The sequence below is a fragment of the Nomia melanderi genome, chromosome 3 (assembly GCF_051020985.1).
Source record: "Nomia melanderi isolate GNS246 chromosome 3, iyNomMela1, whole genome shotgun sequence".
NCBI classification, from domain to species: Eukaryota; Metazoa; Arthropoda; class Insecta; order Hymenoptera; family Halictidae; genus Nomia; species Nomia melanderi.
In genome coordinates, this window is record NC_135001.1 from 4,842,323 (window position 1) to 4,865,109 (window position 22,787).

The 22,787-nt window shown below is 40.5% G+C and overlaps 1 protein-coding gene and 1 long non-coding RNA gene across 49 annotated transcripts in view; one reads left to right on the forward strand and one right to left on the reverse strand.

The window, feature by feature from the left end:
* The window catches only part of LOC116432441 (uncharacterized), a 53,767-nt gene that overhangs the window by 6,438 nt on the left and 24,542 nt on the right, over positions 1–22,787 (forward strand). Inside the window, exons 2-4 of one of the 7 annotated variants that reach the window (XR_012998151.1) lie at positions 3,711–4,346; positions 5,122–5,505; positions 5,576–6,845. The exons of 4 other annotated variants lie outside the window; for them this stretch is intronic. This is a non-coding gene — a long non-coding RNA (uncharacterized LOC116432441). Of the gene's footprint in view, positions 1–3,710; positions 4,347–5,121; positions 5,506–5,575; positions 6,846–17,913; positions 19,140–22,787 lie in introns of those variants that run through there. 2 more of the 7 variants (XR_012998153.1, XR_012998152.1) reach the window with 2 other exon arrangements.
* Positions 1,266–22,787, reverse strand: part of para (sodium voltage-gated channel paralytic) — an 81,702-nt gene continuing 60,180 nt past the window's right edge. For 10 of the 42 annotated variants that reach the window (XM_076365425.1, XM_076365426.1, XM_076365437.1 and 7 more), the window contains 15 exons: positions 22,456–22,730; positions 21,871–22,044; positions 20,291–20,641; positions 19,084–19,318; positions 17,153–17,305; positions 16,862–16,994; positions 16,569–16,693; positions 15,995–16,254; positions 15,160–15,333; positions 11,317–11,439; positions 8,204–8,635; positions 7,590–7,835; positions 6,842–7,112; positions 5,113–5,417; positions 1,266–4,292 (listed from right to left, as the gene is read on the reverse strand). In XM_076365425.1, the coding sequence (XP_076221540.1) occupies positions 3,510–4,292; positions 5,113–5,417; positions 6,842–7,112; positions 7,590–7,835; positions 8,204–8,635; positions 11,317–11,439; positions 15,160–15,333; positions 15,995–16,254; positions 16,569–16,693; positions 16,862–16,994; positions 17,153–17,305; positions 19,084–19,318; positions 20,291–20,641; positions 21,871–22,044; positions 22,456–22,730 (4,040 nt within the window). In that variant the 3' untranslated portion in view covers positions 1,266–3,509. Of the gene's footprint in view, positions 4,293–5,112; positions 5,418–6,841; positions 7,113–7,589; positions 7,836–8,203; positions 8,636–11,316; positions 11,440–14,409; positions 14,533–15,159; positions 15,334–15,994; positions 16,255–16,568; positions 16,694–16,861; positions 16,995–17,152; positions 17,306–19,083; positions 19,319–20,290; positions 20,642–21,870; positions 22,045–22,455; positions 22,731–22,787 lie in introns of all 42 variants that reach the window. The other 32 variants (XM_076365460.1, XM_076365452.1, XM_076365438.1 and 29 more) reach the window with 18 other exon arrangements.

The window sequence follows — 22,787 nt, forward strand, 5'->3', positions numbered from 1 at the left end:
TCTGACTTCGGAAGAAACGTTCATCGGTTACGTAACGAATGGTTCAGCCCTACGAATCGAGGATAAAACTTTTCGACAGAGATCCCGCGACTGCTAGAGATAGTTGTGCCGATCTCCTTGTTACCGGCCGAGTGAATCGTTAAAATTTCCTCGTCGTACATTTTCATTGAAACGTGATCGCGCGAAAAACCACTTCACATTAGGCGACACACTACGCGTTATACTGCGAGACGGGTTTACGGGCGCACGGTTTTTCGATTACAATTATCTTCGAAGTTTAACGTTACACTATCGTGTATAATTCATTTATTCCAAAGCGCATTACTACGTCGTGTAAAGACTGTGTGTCTGTGTTAAGTTTTGCAAATGTGTATAAGTTATCTAGCTGATGATGATTGCGAGATTCTTATTTGCTACCACCCTCTCCGTCCCTTTTGGCAAGAATCGTAACGGCTATTTCGTAGTACTACTTCGCGATAGCCCATTCCGTTCAATACAAAGTAAATATAAAAACGGTTATTGCTCTAGAATAAATATACGAAACGAATCACGGAAACGCGTACCGCGCTAACAACATCTAGGGAGAGTTTCCGGTTTGAAGGGTGGAGGGGGTGGCGCGTCGGCGCGCGTCCCTTCACCCCTGGGTCCGACATTTTTTTGGTTTTTTCTTAAAAAAACAAAAACAAAAAGAAGAAGGAGAAGAAGTCCGACTAGTTTCTATAGCTCGAGCTAGTTTCGTAATTACGATAGAAGTTACTTTGTGTCGTAGACGATAGTTAAACGAACCGTACGCGAAACGTAAATGTAAAGGCACAAGGGTGAGTCCCATTTCTGAAAATTATGCAGAGGGAAAGAAAGTAGAATTCACTAGACGTTCAGAACACGCTAGGACCGAAATCTGAATCTGGACACTTTTTCTTTTTGGTTCAATTTTTTTTCGTTTTCGTTTTTCTCCCCCTTTTTGTCTAACGATTGAGCTACCGTCAGCGCCTCTCTTTCTCTCTTTCACTCACTCACTCTCTCTCTCTCTTTCTCTCTCTCTTTCACTCTCACTCTCACTCTCTCTCTTACAGGTTAACGATCAGATTCGTCATCGGAACACGAACGATATGATTGTAAAAAATTTCCATGCTTGTTCTGTGGAAACGCGGAACATCGAAACGGTCAAGAGAGCGGTCAGCGAGTCAGGAACAGAGAGGGAGGGGAGCCAGATAAAATTAAAGCCGCGCGAAGCCGAATTCGTTCGCGCGCCGTATTGCGCAAAATTTTATCAAGCCGAGCGAATGTAATTAGCTACGCGTACATTTCACCAATGGGTCTCTCACTTGTGACATTCTTCATCACCATCATCATCATTATCATCATCAATATCATCATCATCATCCTCATCACCAATATCATCATCAATATCATCATCTTCACCATCACTATCATCATCAATATCATCATAATCATATCATCATCACCCTTCTCCTCATCATCAACATCATCATCATCATCATCACCGTCATCATCATAATCATCATCATCATTATTAATATCAATATCAATATAAATATCAATATTAATATCAATATCAATATCAATACCAATATCAATATCAATATCAATATCAATATCAATATCAATATCAATATCATCATCATCATCATCGTATCTAATCATAATCTTAATCGTCCTATTGATCATCCTCACTATTATCGCGGCAATAATGATCAGTGTCTTCTTCGTCAATGTCTTCATTTTCTTCCGTCGTTTCATTCTCGTTCCCAATCGTCCTCGTTTCTCTCCCGTGTTGCTCATCGTTTCCCTCCAGTCTATAGAGTCCTCCGCGCACCACATCGCGTTTAATGACCGAGGGCAAACCGATCGGACAAGGAGAAAAAAAATGGAGAAAAAAAAATGTATTGAACAAATAGTCATCCGCGACGCGGTGTGGCCGCGTCGTCGCGCGTTTCAGCGAATTTCACGCGGATCGCTGTAAAACCATGTAAAAAATCCAAATGTCGCGCGAGATAGAGATTTACGAGAACCGGCCTACTCGTTCTGCTTCGTGTCCATAGGGATGATACGATCCGGGTGACAATTCGTGGGGTGGGGGTGGGGGAGGGAATGCGGCGTTTTATACTATTACATGTCTCACCGTTTTGAACGTGTCTAGGTCTTCGTTTCCATCGTTTTCTTCGTTCTTCGCTCTTCGCTCTTCGCTCTTCGCTCTTCGTTCTTCGTTCTTCTTCTTCGTCGTCCCAGGGGTCCTGCGATCACGATCGATCGCGACGACTCCGTGGTTCGCGTTACCCCGATCGCGTCACCAGTGTGCGACGCAGCCGGCCAGCAAATCGTCGTTTGCCGTGCAACGGTTGAACGTTTAACGTGCGCCATCACGAAGTCCATCGAAATCAAGATGCTGAGCAGATAGGGGGATGGTTAGCGGTGAGTCGGGGGTGGGTGGTTTGGCGGGGCAGGCGGGTTGTCCTGATCGAACGTCAACCCCCGAGCCTTGCGTTATTGGGGAAGTTGACTCGGGGGTTGCGTTTCGCGTCGAGTCTAGCCACGTGTCCCCGTCGATCATCCGCACCCCCGGTTCAAAGACCGAACTTCTTCGTCGAGCATCCAAGTTCTTGACCGTCGACTCCTCTCTCTCTTTCTCTCTCTCTCTCTCTCTCACTCTCTCTCTCCCTCTCTCTCCCTCTCTCTCTCTCTCTTTCTCTCTCTCTCTCTCTCAGCTCGCAGGCTCGTGGCTTCCGTTCCGGATTTCCGAGATCGGTTCGGTGGCACGACGCATCTCAACGACGCGTGGTCCACCGATCGCGCGATTCGTGTCCACGAGCGTGGAACGTTATTTGACTCGAAGCAGCGGATGCTGATAACGTGTCGGCGCGGTGCGATGTCCAGTAATTACGCCGGTTCAGTTTTCCGGTATCGTTCGGGACGGCTGTCCCCGGACGCTCGTGATTCTCGTCCTCTCGCCTTGCGTTACAGCTGTGGCGACCTGTATGTGTTGTGTGTGTCTCCCGACGTTCGTGGCGCGTTTATCGTATCAGAGTCGATTTAAAGGCAACTCGTTGGAGGAATGTAGGTATCGTATGTATATATTCGTGTGTAATCGTGTGTGTATTCTGTATGTATACTCTCTTTCGATTCTTTCTTTATACAACTATAAGGCTGTCGATGGAGAGCGCGCGCGCGCGCGCGAGTTTGCGCGTGGGGTCCGCGAGGCCGCTGCCCGCTCCCCGAGAGCGGTGGTGGTTTTCTTTGTTTCCGTTACTTCCGTTCTTACTTCGATTCGTCTTATTTTATTCACGGCATATCTGTTGGCTGGATCGACGATCGAAGCGTGTCCTTCTTTGAAAAAGAAAAGCTCGTCGTCGCTCGGCGATGGAGCGGGGTTCTTCGTCGTGGCTGCGAGCGCGGACGCCGCCGGTCCCGTTTTGTGTTTTGTTGGCTTACGGCGACGTTGCTGCTGCTGGGTACGACGGTGGCGGTGGTTGGGGCGTCAACGTCGCCGATCAGACGTCCGCGGTTTTCGAAGTGACGCTCGGCGATTGGCTGTGTATCACTACACGGTGCCCGTTCTTTGTTACGAAACCGTCGCTTTCGACTAGGACCGCTGTCTGCCGCACGCGCGGATCCGTGTCCGCGTCGTCGCTCTCCTCGCTGGGCCCGCCTAGGCGTTGCTGTTTGTGCTTACGCCAGGCGTTCTGTATCAGGCGCGCGCAATACTCCTCCCTTTGACGCCAGAGGGTCGAGGAGACTGGCTCGTAACCGGCCTCACCCGGACGCGTCTGCACCTCTAGCTCCGACGTCTCCTCTATCGGGTTACCTTTACGCGCGAAGAAGTCCTTGGTCAAGGCGTCGAGGATATCCACGCAGAACATCAGGTCACCTTTACAGATCGGTATATCCATCGACACGATCTTGTACTTGTTCGGCTTGTGTATTTGCAATGGCGGCTCTAACACGTCGAGGAACTCGGACAACTGGTCGTATCTGATGTACTGTGTACCGTCCGGGTCGAACTGCTGCCAGATCTCGTAGTACATGTCGTAGTCGTCGTCCGTCAGCCCCTCTTGCACGTCCTCGGTCGCTTGAGAGTAGTTCTCGAGGATCACGGCGATGTACATGTTTATCACGATCAAGAAGCTGATCACCAGGTACGAGAGAAGATAGGCGATCCCGATCGTTGACGAACCGCAGTTACCCGGATATCCTATCTCGTTGTTCGGCTCCTGGCAGTCTTCCTCGTTTATTATGCCGTCGAGCACGCCGTCCCAACCGGCGGATGTGGACATCTTTGGGGAATCGGAAGTTTCAACGTTATGACTAGTTTCAAGCTGGTTATTCACGTAGACTGTGTTACAGGAGCAATTGCGTACTACTGTTAGCCCTTTGCACTCTAGAGGTGACTCTCAGTCACCGTTTCATTTGATATAACAAAATTACAAAATTTTATCAACAAAACACAATTATTGTATATAATATTAAGTTTTGTATAATTCATCAATATGTGAAATATTTGTATAAAATAGCTTTGTTTCTTAACCCCTTGCCCTACAATACCGTGTCAGGCTCGTGGCGAAGATTTCAAATAGAATTTAACAAACATACATATTACTGAATTTGTTTGAATGCAAATTACATACTATTCCTCTATTATCAGTGATTATACCTTAGAGCACACGTTAATATAGAATAAGACTGGAATTTTCTCTTGTCTTCGATAAATTATTAATAACAAAGTAGTTACATCGATTTCAGAAAGAAATCATTGGGTAAGGGGTTAATTTACGTATGTTTTCTCATTAGTTCGTTTCAAATGGTGTCGTCTATACCTCATCGGAAAGTGTCGAATGTTTCTAGAGAAAAGCTTCCGAGTGCAAAGGGTTGGAAGACATCTTTATGATTCTAGCCGTGTCAGTTTTCTTTAAAATATCGTTGAAAATGAAAATTTGTGCAAAGATCTACGATCGACTGATAACGCATTAGATGTATTAGCACAGGAAATGAAATTTTAACGTCGCGATCCACAACGATTCAGTCTAATAACAGGGTGCAACGTTGCAATAGGTTTTTATGAGTAACTATTGTTGAAGTAACGAATTGTCTTCTTACCTGGAATAGCAATATCATCGACTGTCCAAACGTTTTGAAATTGTACACATCGTCCAGTCCACTTTTATCCTTGACGTGCATGAAGAAAGACATTCCGAAGATCGCGAAGATAAACATCACCAAAAAGAGTAACAGGCAAATATTGAAGAGGGCTGGCAACGACATCGCTAAGGCGAAGAGAAGCGTTCGAATACCCTTGGCACCTTTCACGAGTCGAAGCACACGACCGACTTTTGCCACCCTCACTACACGAAGCAACGTTGGCGACACGAAGTATTTCTCGATAATGTCGCTGAGTACCAGACCTGAAGAGGACAATTGTTAATTAATACCACTGTTCCGGTGATGTCTGTCGATGTTCTGGCTAATTCTACGATGGAATTGAGAGAGGAGGTAAAATTGTGCTGTTTCAAGTATCAAGGTGCTTTCTATGTTAATGGATGTTCCTCTAATTCTCATGCAGCTCTTTGGAAAGAGGATAATTCTTGCAAGAGTGAAGGATGTCTATATCTAAGAGTCTAATTCATTCACCGAGTGTAAAATATATGTATATATATATATATACATAAACAAAAATAATCTAGTCGTTGCATTCTCTATTCCTTTAATCCGTAAGCAAAATTGCAGAGATGTTTCCTCCAGTCTGATCCGTTTTGTCCAAGAAATTTGAAAATTCTGATGCATGACTACACGTGTCTCTCGTTTGTAGAAAAATAAAAATAAATGTGTGAACATGCATCGCTGCTCTAAATACCTATCTTCGAGCTCTATTCTATATTCCCGAGGATTCGGTGTTGCCTCGACATGCATCGCAGTTTGACTTAAAAGCTCGATCACTTGTTAAATGATTCGCGGTGCTGTATAAGAGAAACATATTGAATTTTCGTGTCAGGCATTCCAGTGTTTCAGAGTTGTTATACTAGCAGCCGATCGCTCCTCTCTAATAAGATGCTAATTCTGAATTAGAAATAGTAGTGGTAAACCTTTGTAATACAGACCCGCTCTTACCCGATGTTTCGACTAATGATCGTCTTTACATCAATTAACATATGCGAAATAAGTCGGATACGATATTACATTGCCAAACAGTTAAACGGAATCGGATCCGATAACAAAATTCTAATCTACCATTTGAAATATCAAAGTCAAAGCAAAGAATAGCCAATGGACCAAACGAGAATCTAACGTTTTCTTAATTAAACATTTCAACAATATCGATTTCATTTGTTAGTAACGCTAGGATATGCTTAAGGAATAATGTGAAATTTTGAATTTAAATAAACAAGTGGCCATCGTAATATTGTATCGAACCTTTCAGCAACAAGTTCCTATACACATTGTACTGGATAGAGGAGTGTGGAGGGTCACAGGGCGGCAAAAGGGGGGTTCAATACAACATCAATGTAAGGCTACGTAACGTAATGACGCTGATCAGTCGTTTCGGCACACGTGAAATATCGACCCTGTCCGCTTTTAAGTTTCTTGAGTAAAATTGTTCAATCGTCCCTGCGTGCATGATGAAAGAGAGAAAGACAGAAAGTGTGTGAAAGATCGTAATGCAAACGACATGCTCATTAATCTGATCAAGCCTCTAATCGTAGCGATGGGTGATTGATAAGTAGAAATAGTGAACTGTGTAATTGGAAAAAGCTAACAGGATTCTTTTCTGATCAACGTTAGTCAATTTCACTTGGGCCATACGACTGAACTAGTCATTACATTACATTACCTAATATTGACAATATAACAACAACAAAATCAAAGAGGTTCCACGGCTCCTTGAAATAGTGGTAACGCAGCGCGAAGATCTTCATGAGACACTCGCTGGTGAATATCACAATGAATATCATGTTCAGATAGTCTAGAACATCGCTGAAAGTCTGGGTCTGTTGATAATGGTCCAACGTCATCGTTAACATGTTCAGTCCGATAAACAACATGATTATCATATCGAACTTTTTGTCCGTCACTATTTCAAACACTATCGCCTGCGGTCTCCACTGAAACAAATCGAAAACACATCGATTAGTTGAACAATCGGTTCATCTATATTAACAAATGTCTATATAATTTCGTATCTCATTTTAATGGGTGTAACAAGCACACTTGAACCGTTAATTTTGAAAGTGGTTCAAGTCCATTTAAAACAGATGAAAAAACTATTAACCCTTTGCGGACGGATGTCGGCATTTCGTTGAGATGAAATGTTTAGATTTGGACGATTAAGTCGTGGACAAATCTAATTAGTTGAACACCAAAAGATCAGCACGTAATTTTTTTCTCTATTAATCAAGTAATTAATATGTAATTTAGCTTTATACGTTGAAGGCTTTGTATGTTTCGAAGAATAAAAAGATTATGTAGAACTGTGACTATTACAATGATTCACTTGATTCCTTTGAAAAATGAACTTAAGCCAGTTTCAAAATAAACGGCTTATTTATGGAAACAGAATTTAACAAATATTTTGTACTTACTCTCGGGCGTGGTATAGCTTTAAGAGGCTTCTTGCTGCCCATTTTCTTCATGGCGTTGTAATATTTCTTCTGATCTTCCGTCATGAACATCTCTAGCGACCCTCCGGCCTTTTTCTTTTGCTCGTTAAAGTTGTCGATGATAACTCCAATGAATAGATTAAGGGTAAAAAACGATCCGAATATAATGAAGAATACAAAATAGAAATACATGTAGATGTTCGTTTCACGAATTGGTTGTTTGTTGAGCTGCGAACGAAGATGAATTCAATGCGAAAACTGCTCTACTACAAGAGAAACATTTTTCTCCCTCGCATGACGATGATCAACTCCTTGACTTACAATAACGTGTGACTTGAGACGAAGATTTTAAATAGAATTTAGCGAAAATAAATATTACTCGAGTCTTGTGAGTTCAAATGAAATATCGTATTTCTGTTGTCAATTATTATATTCTAGAGCAAAGGTGGACATAGAATATGTCATTATTAATGACAAAATTATTGTATTGAACACAGTTGAGAAATAAAGCAAGGGGTTAAGGAGACAAATTTCAGAACAATGATTTTAAAGTTTATCATGCGAGGGTTGAACGTGTTTTATATTGACGACCTTACCTCCCTAGAATCGATAGCGTCGTTCATTATTTGAATCCAACCCTTGAACGTGGCCACTTGGAACAAACACAGATACGCTTTCCCTACGTGGTCGAAATTCATTGGAGAATTTTCCCAAGTGTAGTTCTCGGCTATACAAGCGTTTCGATCGGGAATTATTTCGTAGCTCAACGTTGTTTTGTTTGCGTCTACACACTGCAACAACAATAATATTCCATTAATTCTCTTCCATCGACAAAAGTTGTCATACAATCGTCCTTTCGAATGGATAACGGACATATCTGGATTACACGATTGCGAGTGACGAACCTTGAAGTATTTGCCGGCGAAAAGCTGTACACCCATAATGGCGAAGATCAGCCAGAAGATAAGACACACCAGTAACACGTTGAAAATGGATGGAATGGCTTGAACCAAGGCGTTGACGACTACCTGCGTGACGGAGACGTATCATTAGTGTTTGCAGGTGTTCGCCGATCGTGGATATTCTGTTTCTCTTTTCTATGCGTTTAGGTATGCGTTTATATGCAGCTATATGCGTCTCTATGCGACTACGCTATGTGTACGCATTATCGTATGTGCAATGTAAATTTTAATTCTCCTTGTTCGTCCACGCGGAAATAAAAGAAACGACAACGTCGGCCGAAGAAAAACCGGGAACATCCGAGATTCATCCGGAACGAAAGGAAATCGTCAACATTTTCGTTCGTAATTTATCCCAGTTTCCCGTTCCGACGGCGGTTGAAAGATCAAACCATAGAATTGAAACTTAGAACGTCGCTCGAGATTTCATCGATCGTCTCGCAAATGGAAGAAACGTCTTATTTATTTGCTTCGTGAAGCAAACCGAGGTAAATTTCGCATACTTACTTCGCCAAGCGTTTCTGAGAGATCGTTCGTTAACAGATATGCCAGTACACGCCGAGAAACAATACGTAATAATCAAGAAACTCAAAGAACTCGGTGTTTCTGTCACGAAACTCGAGAAACAAGGGAAATAAATAGAACGGAAAAGTCGAAAGGAAAAGAAAACTGTGAATGCAACGTTTGGCCAATCGATGTGACGTGTTCCAGAGTATCGCATCGCGGGGTACGACGCATGCAAACAACATTTTTACAAGTGAACTGAGTAAAAAGAAAAGAAGAAAACGTGGAAAATAAACGGGCCGGGGGAAGAAGATGGCGGCACATCAAGCGTACATCGAAACGAAATGCGAGGTGGGCCGGCCATGGCAGCTCCGGTAGTCTAACAGATATCTCATGCAAGAAATGATAAAACAAAAGAAAACCATTCAAAGTACATCGACATTTGCTGAAAGTCAGTAGCATCGAACTATCATAAAAAGATAGGATGAGATAGTGTCAGGGTGTGGGCATGACAGTAACGCTACGCCCAGTATCTCAGCGACCTTGTAATTACAATGATGTAGAATCAATTCAAGTCTGTAATGAGACGTAAACTGTTAATTAACCCATCGGGCTGTAATAGATGATATATCGCTAAATATGTATGTAGGTACGTGTGTTGATATGTATTCTAGCTGTATCTAGAGTAAAAGGCACGTTATCTAAAAGATCGAGGTAGTATCTAAGTACTACTCATCCATAAGTTTGGGGTCACGCGTTCGTTTACAATTTTATAGCATGCAATTATTAAGAGTATTTCAGACTATCGTTAAAACAGAATTCAGTAAAATAATCAATGATGTTTTCGATGAGCAATTCAGCAAGATAATCAAAGAGTTTAACAGCTCAATCGAAATAACAAAGGAAATAAATATTATAGTTGTAAATTCTTCAATTTGTTCTTTATCGTTGTCTGTATATCGTGAATTTTAAAGAAGGTGCGAATAAATCAGTTGAGATGCACGTTAACGTAGTGGGGGAAGCGTGGCTCCTCCCCCGCGACACGCGGCGCAGTTCAATTGGTTAAATGTTTGAGAGAACGTTCTGTGAGAAAACGGTTTGTTTCCGAACAATGATTCCTTCTTCAATTATGAATATCTCGTCGAATCATGTATGTAAAAGTGAACGTTTGTTTTCGAATTGAATCCATGTGTTAGACAGAAGCTCTGTTTTGAATTGCAGGCGGTGACCTCGAACTTACGAACAACAGTGTACGTGTATCCTCTAAAGTGCATATTTCGCAAAAGTTGTTCACGAAGAACAAGTCTACGTGCCGTTCAAACATTCGCAGTTTTAAAGCTCAAGTGCATTCGCGATTTTCCTACGCATGTTTACGTGCAAAAGGAGATTCTGCTGAGTCTCTGACACCGCGAGGCCGAAGAATTACACTCATTTCAATGTCTAATTACTGTTGCATCGACATTTCAAAATCGTTCTGCACGATTCTTCATTACTCTGTATCTATCAAGCCAGATTTGAAGAGGAAACAAAAAAAGAAAAGATCAAGGCAATCGAGTTCTTATTGTTACAAGCTCCTGTCGGCCTCTTTGTCGAGTCTCGCGACGGAAAATAGAAAAATGGTTCCGCCGTTAATCGACGGCACCGAGAAAGTCTAAATTGAAAACATATGAACGAACCGAAGGTTTTCGACAAAGTTGGACGTCCATGCACCAATCGTATTATTCGCTAATCGCCGTTCAACTACCATTCGATCTCTCTTTCTCTTCTGAGACACGTACGCGCACATTCAACACGTTGACTACCACGTGATCGACCGAGATTCCTAAAATTTCAACTTGACGAGTCAATCGCTCGAGTGAATTACAAAAATTTACGAAGCTTTTTGGCAGCTACGGTACTAATTCTCAAAGTGGAACACCGAATAGAATGAATTCAATCGAACGGTTAATAAGACAAACGAAACCTGAAGAGAGTCTATTCTCTCAGGAATGCCGGTTTCTCGAAATTTCTCTGTTCCAATAAGGTTGATCTCATTTAGTTTGGCAGTCCAAGTGTTAACAATGGCCTCGAACGATCGAGAAACCCGACGACCGCGACGGAATATAAAGAATTTCGAAGAAGCACGATCTAGTGCCCAACTCTGGCTATCGATTCGTCCAGACAGACTCCTATTCTAAGAGAAAAACTGATCCGGATGGGATACATGGAGTAATCGGCAAGGTCCGCTGAGACTGTGGGCTACATACCCGCATTCCCTGCATTCTAGACATCGCCCTGAGTGGCCTTAGGGCCCTTAGGGTCCTCATTGTTTTGAAGGCTTGGATCCCGCCAGCGCCACAGAGCGACGCTACGAAGTTAATGAGTGACACCTGCGAGCGAGAAACGAGAGCGAATCACAGCAACAGGTAGACAGGCTACATATAAGAAGAAGAAGAAGAAGAAGAAGAAGAAGAAGAAGAAGAAGAAGAAGAAGAAGAAGTAGAAGAAGAAGAAGTAGTAGAAGAAGAAGTAGTAGAAGAAGAAGAAGTGAGAAGGAAAAAAAGAAAATGAAAAGAAAAATAAAGGAAACCCAAAAATGATTCATCGTTTCCAAACTGTGGAGTAGTGATAGAGAACTTTGGGGTTTTTATGAGGTTAGGGTAGGTCACAGAGAGAAATAGAAAGAGATAGATAGAAAAGAGAACAGGGGAGAAAAGGAGGGTAGAAAGAGAGAAATAGAGAAAGAAAGAAAGAAAGAAAGAAAGAGAAAGAACGTTGACATGTCACTTCGTTTTTGATCACATGTTCGATGGATTCGAGGATTCTCATATCGAAGCGGCATTTATCAGACACAGGCGGCCGTCCTATCTGTGGGAGAGCTCAGATATCCATTTATATAGTGTATATACACGTTCGTAGATACGGTACAACAAATATCCAGAGCAGGGGGATTTGAAGACACAGATAGAAACCAGGTAATGGCACACGTAGCGGTTAACAGTGAACAGAGATGTACAGCAGGCGAAACGAGGATTCGTGCACGGCTTCTCCTTCGTTCGTATCGTTCGCAATTTTTCGTGTGTTAGTTTTGCGAAATGTTCATTAGTTGCTGATGCCAATCGGGAATCGAATGTTTGTTAGCAATAAGTTAGAATCGTGGAATATTCGGAAAGAGAAAGCTCATCGGTGCACGAACACTATTTTCTTCGACTGTTCCAGACTGAACGCTCGTTCGCGTATAATTAAGATTTATCTGAGGAATTGACTTGAATGAATTGTTGAACTAGTTTGGAATTAACTGATTATATATCTGTTATTTTTATTAAACGTCGATCAACGTGTAGATCAAATATTTCGATTTGAAACGCGTCGAATATCTTGATTAATTATACGCAAACGCGCGTTCGCAGTCAACAAGGCAGAGCAATGTACGGCTTGACAAGAATCATTATCAATTACGAGCATGATAGTCGGCTTCGTCCTGAAACAGATGAAAATGTTCGTCATACTTGCGATCGCGATGCACAGTTAATAGATCTCGATGATTCTTAATAGAATTGTGACCGATCATTTCTTTCATCGTTAGCTTCGCTCATGTAGAAATCGAATTCAAGCGAAGACGTGGAAGTTGGAAGATATTAACACGTTGATTGTTGCGCGATTTATATATTAACCCTTTGCACTCGAGAGATGACTCTCAGTCACCATTCGATTTCATACAACAAAATTACGAAGTGTTATGTATAATATTCAGTTTCATACGATACATCAATATGTGAGATATTCATATAAAATAGCTTTATTCCTTAATTTACGTATGTTTCCTCATTAGTTCGTATCAAATAGTGTCCTCTATGCCTCATCGTAAAGTGTCGAATGTTTCTAGTGAAATGCTTCCGAGTGCAAAGGGTTAATCGCATTAAATGCTCGGTAGGTCTCGTGTTAACACGTTGAATGCCATAGGGGTCACCGGTGACCCCAACCAAATTCAATTACTATAGTCCACTCAAAACGATGATTATTTGGAAACATTTCCATATTATAAATAATGCTACCTAATGCGATGACATTCAGCTAGATGAACGTGCCATAATAACAATGCAATTCAATCGAATGGTTCAATATTATATTTGGTCCATTTTGTGTATTTTGCTCTATCAAATCGTGCGGCATTCAACGTGTTATTCATTTTCGCCAGTGAGTTTTAGAAGAAGAATCGAATTCCAGATGTCAGTGTGCGTCGCGATACGAACAACTAAAACCCTTACAGTTACATTACAGTTTATACGCGTAGACGTACGTTAATACATACAAGGAAGATCAGTAACATTACACAAAAAGCATGTTTCATATATATATGTATATATACACATATATATACAGTATGTATATGTAAATACAGTATACGTTGCACAACGATCACTGTGCCAAAAAAGACTGTTTAGGAAAGGCGTACATAGACAATAGCTAGTACGACAAAAATTCCAAGATATCAGTGCAGACATCAAGTTAGAAACGCCAGTGTACCTCTGCACACTGGGAAGCATAGGACAGGCTACAATCACTGTAGCGATCTTTCTTTTTCGTCATTTTCCCTCGGTTTTGTTTACGTTCCTTTTCGTACACATTGCACTTAGTCCCCTTTTACAGATCGACTGTTAATAGCACCTGACGGTGAATGTGACGGATCGCTGGATAATGAATTCTAGTTGTATCTCTTATCGGAACAGATTGTTGCGCGTGAAATGTCTCCCTTCTTTCGATGAAAATGAAGAAATTCAGTAATCTAATAAAAGTAGATACTCTAAAACTAGTTTTATTTCTATCATTTAAGCATGGATTTACTTGTTATACTTGTCTTTTTATTGTAACATAATAAAAACAATTTCTTTACATTTTCTCTGTAGGCTTTCCACTTATATTCTTTCTTTCTTGTTTAATCAATTATTAAAAAGATAATTTCATTTGATTAAATGAATTAATGCCTCGATAGAAGCACTCGTTTCTATAAATTTCAAAGACTCAATTGAATGGCTCTGTAGTTTTAGTGTTAATACATAATTACCCAAGAATCATCTATATCTGACTTTCTGAATTATCCTTTTTTTTATACGGTAGTATCTTCTATAAACATCAAAAGTATTTAGTACATTACAAAAATGCAAGCTCCAAGGAAGCAACATTCCACGAGCAACAATATGATGAAACAACCGAAGCTACAAGTAGAAAATGAAACTTTCTTTAGCAGATTCAGCCTTTCAGATTGACATTATATGTAAAATATCGTCACATCACCGGATCAGGCCGATGGCATTTCTTTCTTTTTTCGAATTTAGTTCTCCTCGACCAATGTGACTTACTCTCATGCCCTCCCATCGTGATACAGCTCGTAAAGGCCTCAAGGCCCTCAGTGTTCTCATGGAACGGAAGGCCGGGATGTCGGCGGCGCCGGCCCAGATTGCGCCCAAGTTGATCAGTGAGAGCTATTATCATCAAATATTGATCAGATGGAAGATGATTTTCATAATAATTAGAATTAACGGGTAGACGAGTCTATTAGAGAACTCCGCTGGAAGTTTCCATGCTGCGCTCCCGCTTTTCAGGCAGATTTTCGGGGTTATTAGAAGGAGGAGGGGCACAAGATGGCGGACGTCTTGCGTTAACGAGTTCAGATAGGACAGTTCGGTTCTTTCTAATAAAATGTGTGCAACAAGTTTACAAAGTTCCTGTTTTACTCAACTTTTAGCGTGTCTCTTTTCTTTTTTATTTCTCATTCTTATCCTAATTTCTCACGGTGAGATTTTTCGCGAGGCTCTTTGAAAAGAACATTTGTAAGCTTGTTCTGAGGAAAGAAGATAAAGTATGTAAACCAAATTATTTAGTCACATTACAAATATTCATTAACATTTTATTATATGCGTGTAATCGCTTGCTTTATCCTGCTACGTATATTTCTCTTGTTAACGCCGGGTATTGAATGTTTCGTGGGAAACAAGTCGTCGGGAAATTCAAGTCGTTTATATAAGTCGAAGATCGTACGGAAGAGATTACGCGCATTTCAATTACATAACGAGGAGGTGTAACGTAATTCTTGGATAAACTGAACTCACCATAACAATGATGAAATCAAGCCAGCACCAAGCGTTCGTGAAGTACTTCTTAAAGCCGAGAGCCAACCATTTAATTAACATTTCGAGGAAGAAAATCACAGTGAAGATTCGGTCCATGTAATACAAGATATCTTGCAGAATGGGTCGTGATTGAAGATGCACATCTTCCAAGGCCTACAAACGCATTATAATCAGATTTCTTTCGCACAGATTCGTGAGGATCAAACGTTGTTCAACACTTTAAGCCAGGCTCAAGATATTTTTAGATATTCCACTGTTTTGTTTATCTTTTAATATTTTTTTCAATACTAGAACTACAGAGCATTTAACACGATTAATATATAGGATTATAGTATCCAAGTGAAACTATTTATTTTTAAGATCACTTACATAATTCAATGCTTTTAAGGCAGCCGTTTCCAACCTTTATGCTACTACGCCGCCCTAAAAAAATTTTTTTCTGCGCTTCCCTATCTTTTAATAGATATAATAATATAGACATGTTTTAAATAATAATAAATTTATTACAAAATAAACATTACTTCACGGAATTTCTGCTGTTACGTTACGATATGAACTTTATTTATTTCTAGATATTATGGTATGAACGTTAATTTTTTATTCAAAATTTCGGCGCCTCCTCTGGTAATAGTTCGCGCCTTCCAGGTTGGAAACCGTGGTTTTAAGGTATCAATAATTACGAAACCAGTCATTGTAACTAGTATGGTAGTTCTAGTATTAAAAAAAGAAAGGTAATTATTCGATGGACTTTTGGTACAGACTTTGTGCCAGGCTCATAGCGTGAAAAACTGTGGTAAATTCGACGTATACTCACGAGAGCCAAACTACTCAAAAGAATCATCAAAATGACGGCAGTCTCAAAATACTTGTTCTCAATTAGTTGGAAGGTCTTCAGTCTCAAGTTCGCCCAACCCTGCCAGAACGGCGCGTCGTCGTCACCGGCCAGAAATGGAAACTTTTTGTAACAATTTTCTGGGCAACAATCAGCTGGATAATCGGATTCGATTGGATCCTCGTCTGCGTGAATAATGGCGTCGTCTGCCGCGCCCTCTTCGTCTCCTTCTTTCCCAAGGTCTTGAAAAACATCATGGATTCTTAATACAGCTCACAATCCAAAAAAAGGCACTAAAATATACTTAACCCTTTGCACTCAACAATATTTTTCATTACAACCATTCGTTATTCTCCGACGAAATATCAACAGTATTATTTGCAACTTATATACAGGAACATCTTGCTTATTTTTGGGGCAGAATTGTTTTATTTCTATGTTTCATGTGTTTATATCTTATTCGACATTTTATATTGAATTGTTCATTTTGTAATTCTGCTGTGTCCAATTAAATGGCGACTGAGAGTGCAAAGGGTTAAAATAAAGAAATAAGTACCATCCTCTTGCTCCAGGTCCTCTTTGCTAGCATCTTTTTTCTCTTCTCCGTCCAATGAATCCATGCTACTCTTGTGACTTTCGTCCTTGAACGCCATGTTCTTGTGGCTGCCATACGACTTGATACTATTCAAATGCGTAGGAAAATGTTATCGTCAAATTAAACGTTCGATTGATAGGTTCATTTGAAATTATAGATCTAGGTGCGTCGATTATTTTAAATAGAAAATTGTATTCACATAATCGCTAATTTGATGAATCTAAAAATCGGAAATTCGATTGGAAGACACTAACCTGATCGTGTCATCCTCGTTCTGATTAATGTAATCATGGTCCAGCCTGTAGTCACGGTGATTAATCGAGTTGCCTATAATTTTGCTGTTGTTCATGCACAGTCTGCCACTCTTCAACTTATTCCTTACATCTCCTTCGAAAAACAAGAAATCGATTGTATTCAATGAAGACTATTAAAGATGTTCGAAGCGTGACGATGGTTTCGAGTGCACGATCGTATCGAATTCAGGATTCTAAATTGAAAATGGATGAACATCGATGATATTTATTCGCATTCCACGATACGCTTACCATGAATCGTGAATTCCATTCCGTCCCCAATCGCAACTTCGAGTTGGTTTAGCTCCTTGGGGCTCTTTTTATCTCTATACGCGTCGAGCTCGCCATCTGCAAGATCTAGGTTCCCATCGCGATCAATTCCATCTGCACAGTCACACAAAATCTCTAACCCGCCCTTATCAGAACCACTTTCTCAAAAAATACATCTGAGTACGGTTAATCAATCAAAGTGACCGATTGTCTTGCTTGTCTGTTAAGTTTTCGTTTCTCTCGTCTCGAAAATATATTTCAACAGAAAACGTACTCAAAGCTGTAAATAGACGTTCCTACCGTCCGATCGAATTTTTCATCTAACTCTCATGCAACTCTTTCTTTCTTTCATCTACGGCCAATTCTTTTCATCGCGACGTACGAGTTGTACTTGTTACATCAATTCCAGAAATCAAATAAACGTGACTAACCGAGCGTGGTACATAATGGATTGCGTTTCATTCCAATGGTCGTTAAGAAATTTCTTCGAAATTTCCCTCAATAAACTGTCAAATACTGGAAATGTTATCATTTCTGTATTAAACATCATTTATCAAAGAATCTTTATAACAAAACTCTCGATTATTCGGTGAAACCGTTAGAAATGGTTTCATTAACCCCTTGACCTACGATATCATGTCAGAAAATTTTAAACCGAATTAAAATTGATCGAAGTGTTATTCATTTTAAAATATCAATTACATATTACTTTTCCGTTGTCAATCGGTGACGTTTGGCTTAATTGTAGACATAAAAATAGCACCGAAAATTTGTCTTTTCCTAATGAATTATTAGCAATAAAGTAACGGTATTGACTATAGTTAAGAAATAAATCATAGAGCAAGGGGTTAATTTGCAAACAATTGAAAATCTCAACTAAATCGATAGATCCCGTGCTACGTGATTCATCAGACACATACTGTGCACCGTAAGTTACGTTTCTGGTCAACCAGATTGCATTTGTCAACAGAAAATCGCAACAGAATCTTAAAACGAAAACGGACATTAAGAAGCGAAATCAATGTAACATCGAAGTCTCGTGAAATCTCAGGTGGCACGGGTCTCGTTCGAAAGTTCTGGTACCGAGCGGTGCAACTTCGCTGGCAGTCGTTCGCATTGTAACCTCTAATCAACGAAAACGCTATTCTAACAAATCATAGAATAATTTGAACAGAAACCATACAATTTCAGTTCCACGTTGCTCGCTAACGATCGATCGGCTGCCACAAAGCCTCTCTCGCATTCTCCAGAACATGGTCAAACGCAAATCCACATGTACAACGCAACGATCTACAAAGAACTCGACTCGACGATATTATTCGACAGACGACACGATCATATATCCTTCAACGTCAAAAAATAATAGATAAAGCAACGTATAACTGCCAGGCTAATCAGCGAAGCAAAATTCAAAACTCCCGACTTATACGCCCCGTGTAATCGTCGCCGATCTTCGCCATCGAAGATCGTTCTCGCCCGGTGAACGAAGAGAAATAGCGAACCGATCAAAAAGTCTGCGTAAAAAAGTCGGGCATGCCAGTCAACGTATTGGTTGCCGCTAAACGATACAAGAATAGAGAAAGAGAGAGAGAGAGAGAGAAAAAAAATAGAAAACAATAAACGATACTGTCAACAGAATGTAATATGAAAAAGAAACTCGTCTCGAGCCGGTCATCTCTTTGTTAGCGCTGTATCGTCGTTCCCCTTCGCGCAGTTCACCGAAGGGGACGTCCTGCTTTCTGGATCGTCGACTGGCACCGGAAGTAACAGAACGCAAGGAAAGAAGTAACGAGAAAGGAGAACAGAGAGAGAAAAAAAACAGAAGAATTTCGAAAAAGTAGTGAAAAGCAGAACTGAAAACAGTGCCACGAACTACACAGCGCACACAGCAAGCGATCTGATTTGATATAAACCTTCTTTCCAACTGTTGGACGGTCCCTCACCTGGCGCCTGATCGGATATCTGATTGGTGAGTTTGGCTCGCATCATTTTAGCCAGAAATAGGACGTTTCGCTTGATCCACTTAACGAAACGTGCTATTCGATCGATCGCCTCTGTGATCTTGTTCGTATCGTTGTCCGCGGTCGGCGCCGAAAGATTCGACGAGCCGAAGTTGCTCAGCAACAAGGCCAAGAAAAGATTCAGCACCTATTTCGTCACAGACACAACGCAAACATTCCTTCGTAATTCCCGTGTCAATGGCTGCCGCGCGGCTGGTTCGTTCAAATACACTTGGTACACATAATTGGCAAGGGATTTTCGTGGAGGGTCGTTTCAAGGTTAGTCGAGGAGATCATTGGATACATTCGCATTCTTTGGTGATCATGATATGATAATCTGTAGTTTCCTCGTTGCTGTGTCTATGTCGTTATGGAAATTCGAGAAACTTCTGTTGCCAGGAAATTATGTGAGATTATTTTTGATAGAGTTTTTTTGGTAATCTGTGGTTTCCTCGTTGCTGTGTCTATGTCGTTATGGAAATTGGAAAAGCTTCTGCTGCCAGGAAATTATGTGAGCTTATTTTTGATAGTTCGTTCCTCGTTTTAAGAGACCAATCATTGCTCGATTTAGATGAATACATAGCAATGGAGACATGAAATATTTGTGAATACACACGATGAATGTCTAGTGTTTTCAAGAAGTTTCCGTAGACTTAGAATATAATACTGTCAAGATGATTTCTTAGATTTATTAGTAGACTGCGGATTTTTATGCATTTATGAGAAATTTGGAAGTGCAAAATTGCACAGAATGCATACGATGCGAAAAAGTATATAAAGTATCGAAAGTTTAGTACTTTTCATGACATTTGCCAGGAAAAACCATTTCCCATTATAATTCTTTTCTAATTACATTCTTGAAAATTTGAATTTCCATAAAGATCCATAGTCTACTCATTAATGTACAGTTTACTGAACTTCCAATATGGCGGAAACTCCCTGGAACCACTATTATATGTGTTCTCTTCCCAACGAATGATTTGTTCATTTTCTCTGTGCTCAGTGAATGTCTGCGCGTATTCGTGTCGAAGATTATCCTACCATTTTGGAGGGAATAATAAATAGAGTTAATAAATAATACCGTAGTCTATTACTTGGCTCCCTGCTTGCGTATACTTACAACCAAATTACCGATGACGACCGTGGCCAGGAAGAATGGTATGCAAGAGACATCGCCCACAAGCATACAGTCCCACATAGACTCGATCCATTCTCCGCACAACACGCGAAAAACGATCATGAACGAGTGCATGAAATCGGTGAAATTCCATCTCGGTAGATCGCCGTCCGGGAAACGATCCACGTTATCCGTGTAATTCTTGCCGAACAGCTGCATACCCATCACGGCGAATATGAAAATGATGATGCACAACACGAACGTCAGATTACCCAACGCGCCCACCGTTCTGCCCATGATGGAGATCAGCAGATTCAACGTAGGCCACGATTTCGCTAGTTTGAACACTCTTAGCTGCGGAATAATTATACTTAGTGAATCCACATGATCAGCTATATATATTTCTAAGAAGTAAATACAGCAATGACAGTCACGTATCATCGATTTCATTTCACCCTGCCACGACTTGGTCATTTAAAGATCTTTTTGTGTGAATTGTTCCGGTAGATTCAAAGTAGTAGATTTGATGCTTTCACGGTTTGAGTTGTTACATTGAAACTTGGTTTTAGAGTGAGAGTCGTGGCCGGTAGGAAAATGTTCCTTATGATTCGCCATCATTGCAGCTGGCTTTAGCAGTGGGATCAAACACACTGATAATGATGTATATTATGGACTATCTTTATATAGATAAATACTGTAGGAATCTTATGTTAAGCAAGTTGGCCAGTGGCTCAGAAGTGAAGAATATGGAGCCGTCATTACTGTCAGACCGAGTGTCATAAGTGGAAGAATCTCCTTGCCCCTTTTCATTTCTGAGCCACAGGCTGGCTTGGTTAACGTGAGATCTCTACAATACCTTGCTCACGTTCTGGACCAAAGAGCACCATTAGTTTTTTAGTTAGACAGCTGAACAATTAGAAAACTAATGGTGTTCTTTGATTCCTATAACACCTTGCTCATGTTCTGGATCAAAGAGCACCACTAGTTTTTTAATTAGGCAGCTGAACAATTAGAAAACTAATAGTGTTCTTTATTATCAGTGTATCTTTGACCTACTATTATTATTAGTGTGTCTTTGACCTCACTGATGAAGTCAGCTGCAATGATGATGGAACGTTGGGAACATTTTCCTACCGGAAACGGCTCTCACCTGAAAACCAAGTTTCAATGTAACATTCAAAGTGAGAAGTATTAACAACTGAATTGACAATTGCTTCTGAATCAATGATTTTTTCGAAAGATTATCGCTTTTAACCTCTTTTCATGTAGAAATAGGTATGGGATTAAGATTAATAAGTTTAGAAGGTCGTGGCAGCGTCAAATGTCGTGGAGAATATTTCGTTAGTGAAGTAATAACTTGTAGAAAGGTATGTATAGTGTGACGAGTTTGAAAAGATTTCTGTGACGAGACATAGGTTTCCAGCGTTGTTACGGTTCGTTGATTTTTCGACTCGAAGGATCAGTATTTTCTGGTGGCCATGATGGAATCCTTGGACATCCGACTTTTGAATCGCGCCACTGTCTTAGGTATCTTTTCAAACTGATCTGGCTTGTAATTGTTAATTAAGAAAGTGGTGACTTACTAATCTGAACGATCGTAACACGGAAAGACCTTGCACACCTTCTAAGCCTAACTCCAGCAGCGAGAGAGCGACGATGATAAAATCGAAAATATTCCATCCTTCTTGAAAGTAGTACTTGGGACTCATTGCGATTAGCTTCAGCGTTGCTTCGATACCGAATGTAGCCGTGAAGAACTGGAATTGCATAGAAAATATTTCAATCAAATCTCACAATGTATGTTCAATTGAATTTCAAATGAAAATTTCATAAAGAATATTTCAATTGAATCTCATAATCTACGTTGCCTTGAATTTCAAACTGGAATTTCGTAGAAAATATTTCAATCGAATCTCAATATCTATGCTGACTTGAATCTCAAATTGAAATTTCATAGAAAATATTTCAATCAAATTTCACAATCTATGTTGAAATGAATTTCAAACTGAAATTAGAGCACTGATCTTTCATAAAATATTACTTTCAAGTAAAATCGATTTTATAATTACCCTTCAAAAACTTTTCCAATTGATCGTGTGTCTCAATCTAATTTTTAATCTCCGATTGAATTTATACGAGTATAAAGTATCATGGACTGAATTGCTTACGTAATTTCCGGTCTTGAGCACCCGTTCCATGTCCTTGTCCATGTCGTGATGATCCAACGCCATGAAAAGTGTGTTGACGACGATACAAAGGGTGATGAAAAGCTCTACGAATGGATCGAACACCAAAAGAGACACGTATTTTTGAAACTCAAGCCACAACCAGCAGCAGTCCCACACGCAAAAGATATCGATGCAACGCAGCACCGCGGCCAACAGTTTGTCCTTGAATGTGGGCCCTTCTTCATCGTCGTCTGTCGGAAAGTAATAGGTCGAAGCTGTAACGCGTGTTAGTAATTTTGTCTGGCACCACTCTTTTTGGGGAAAGAGGTTTT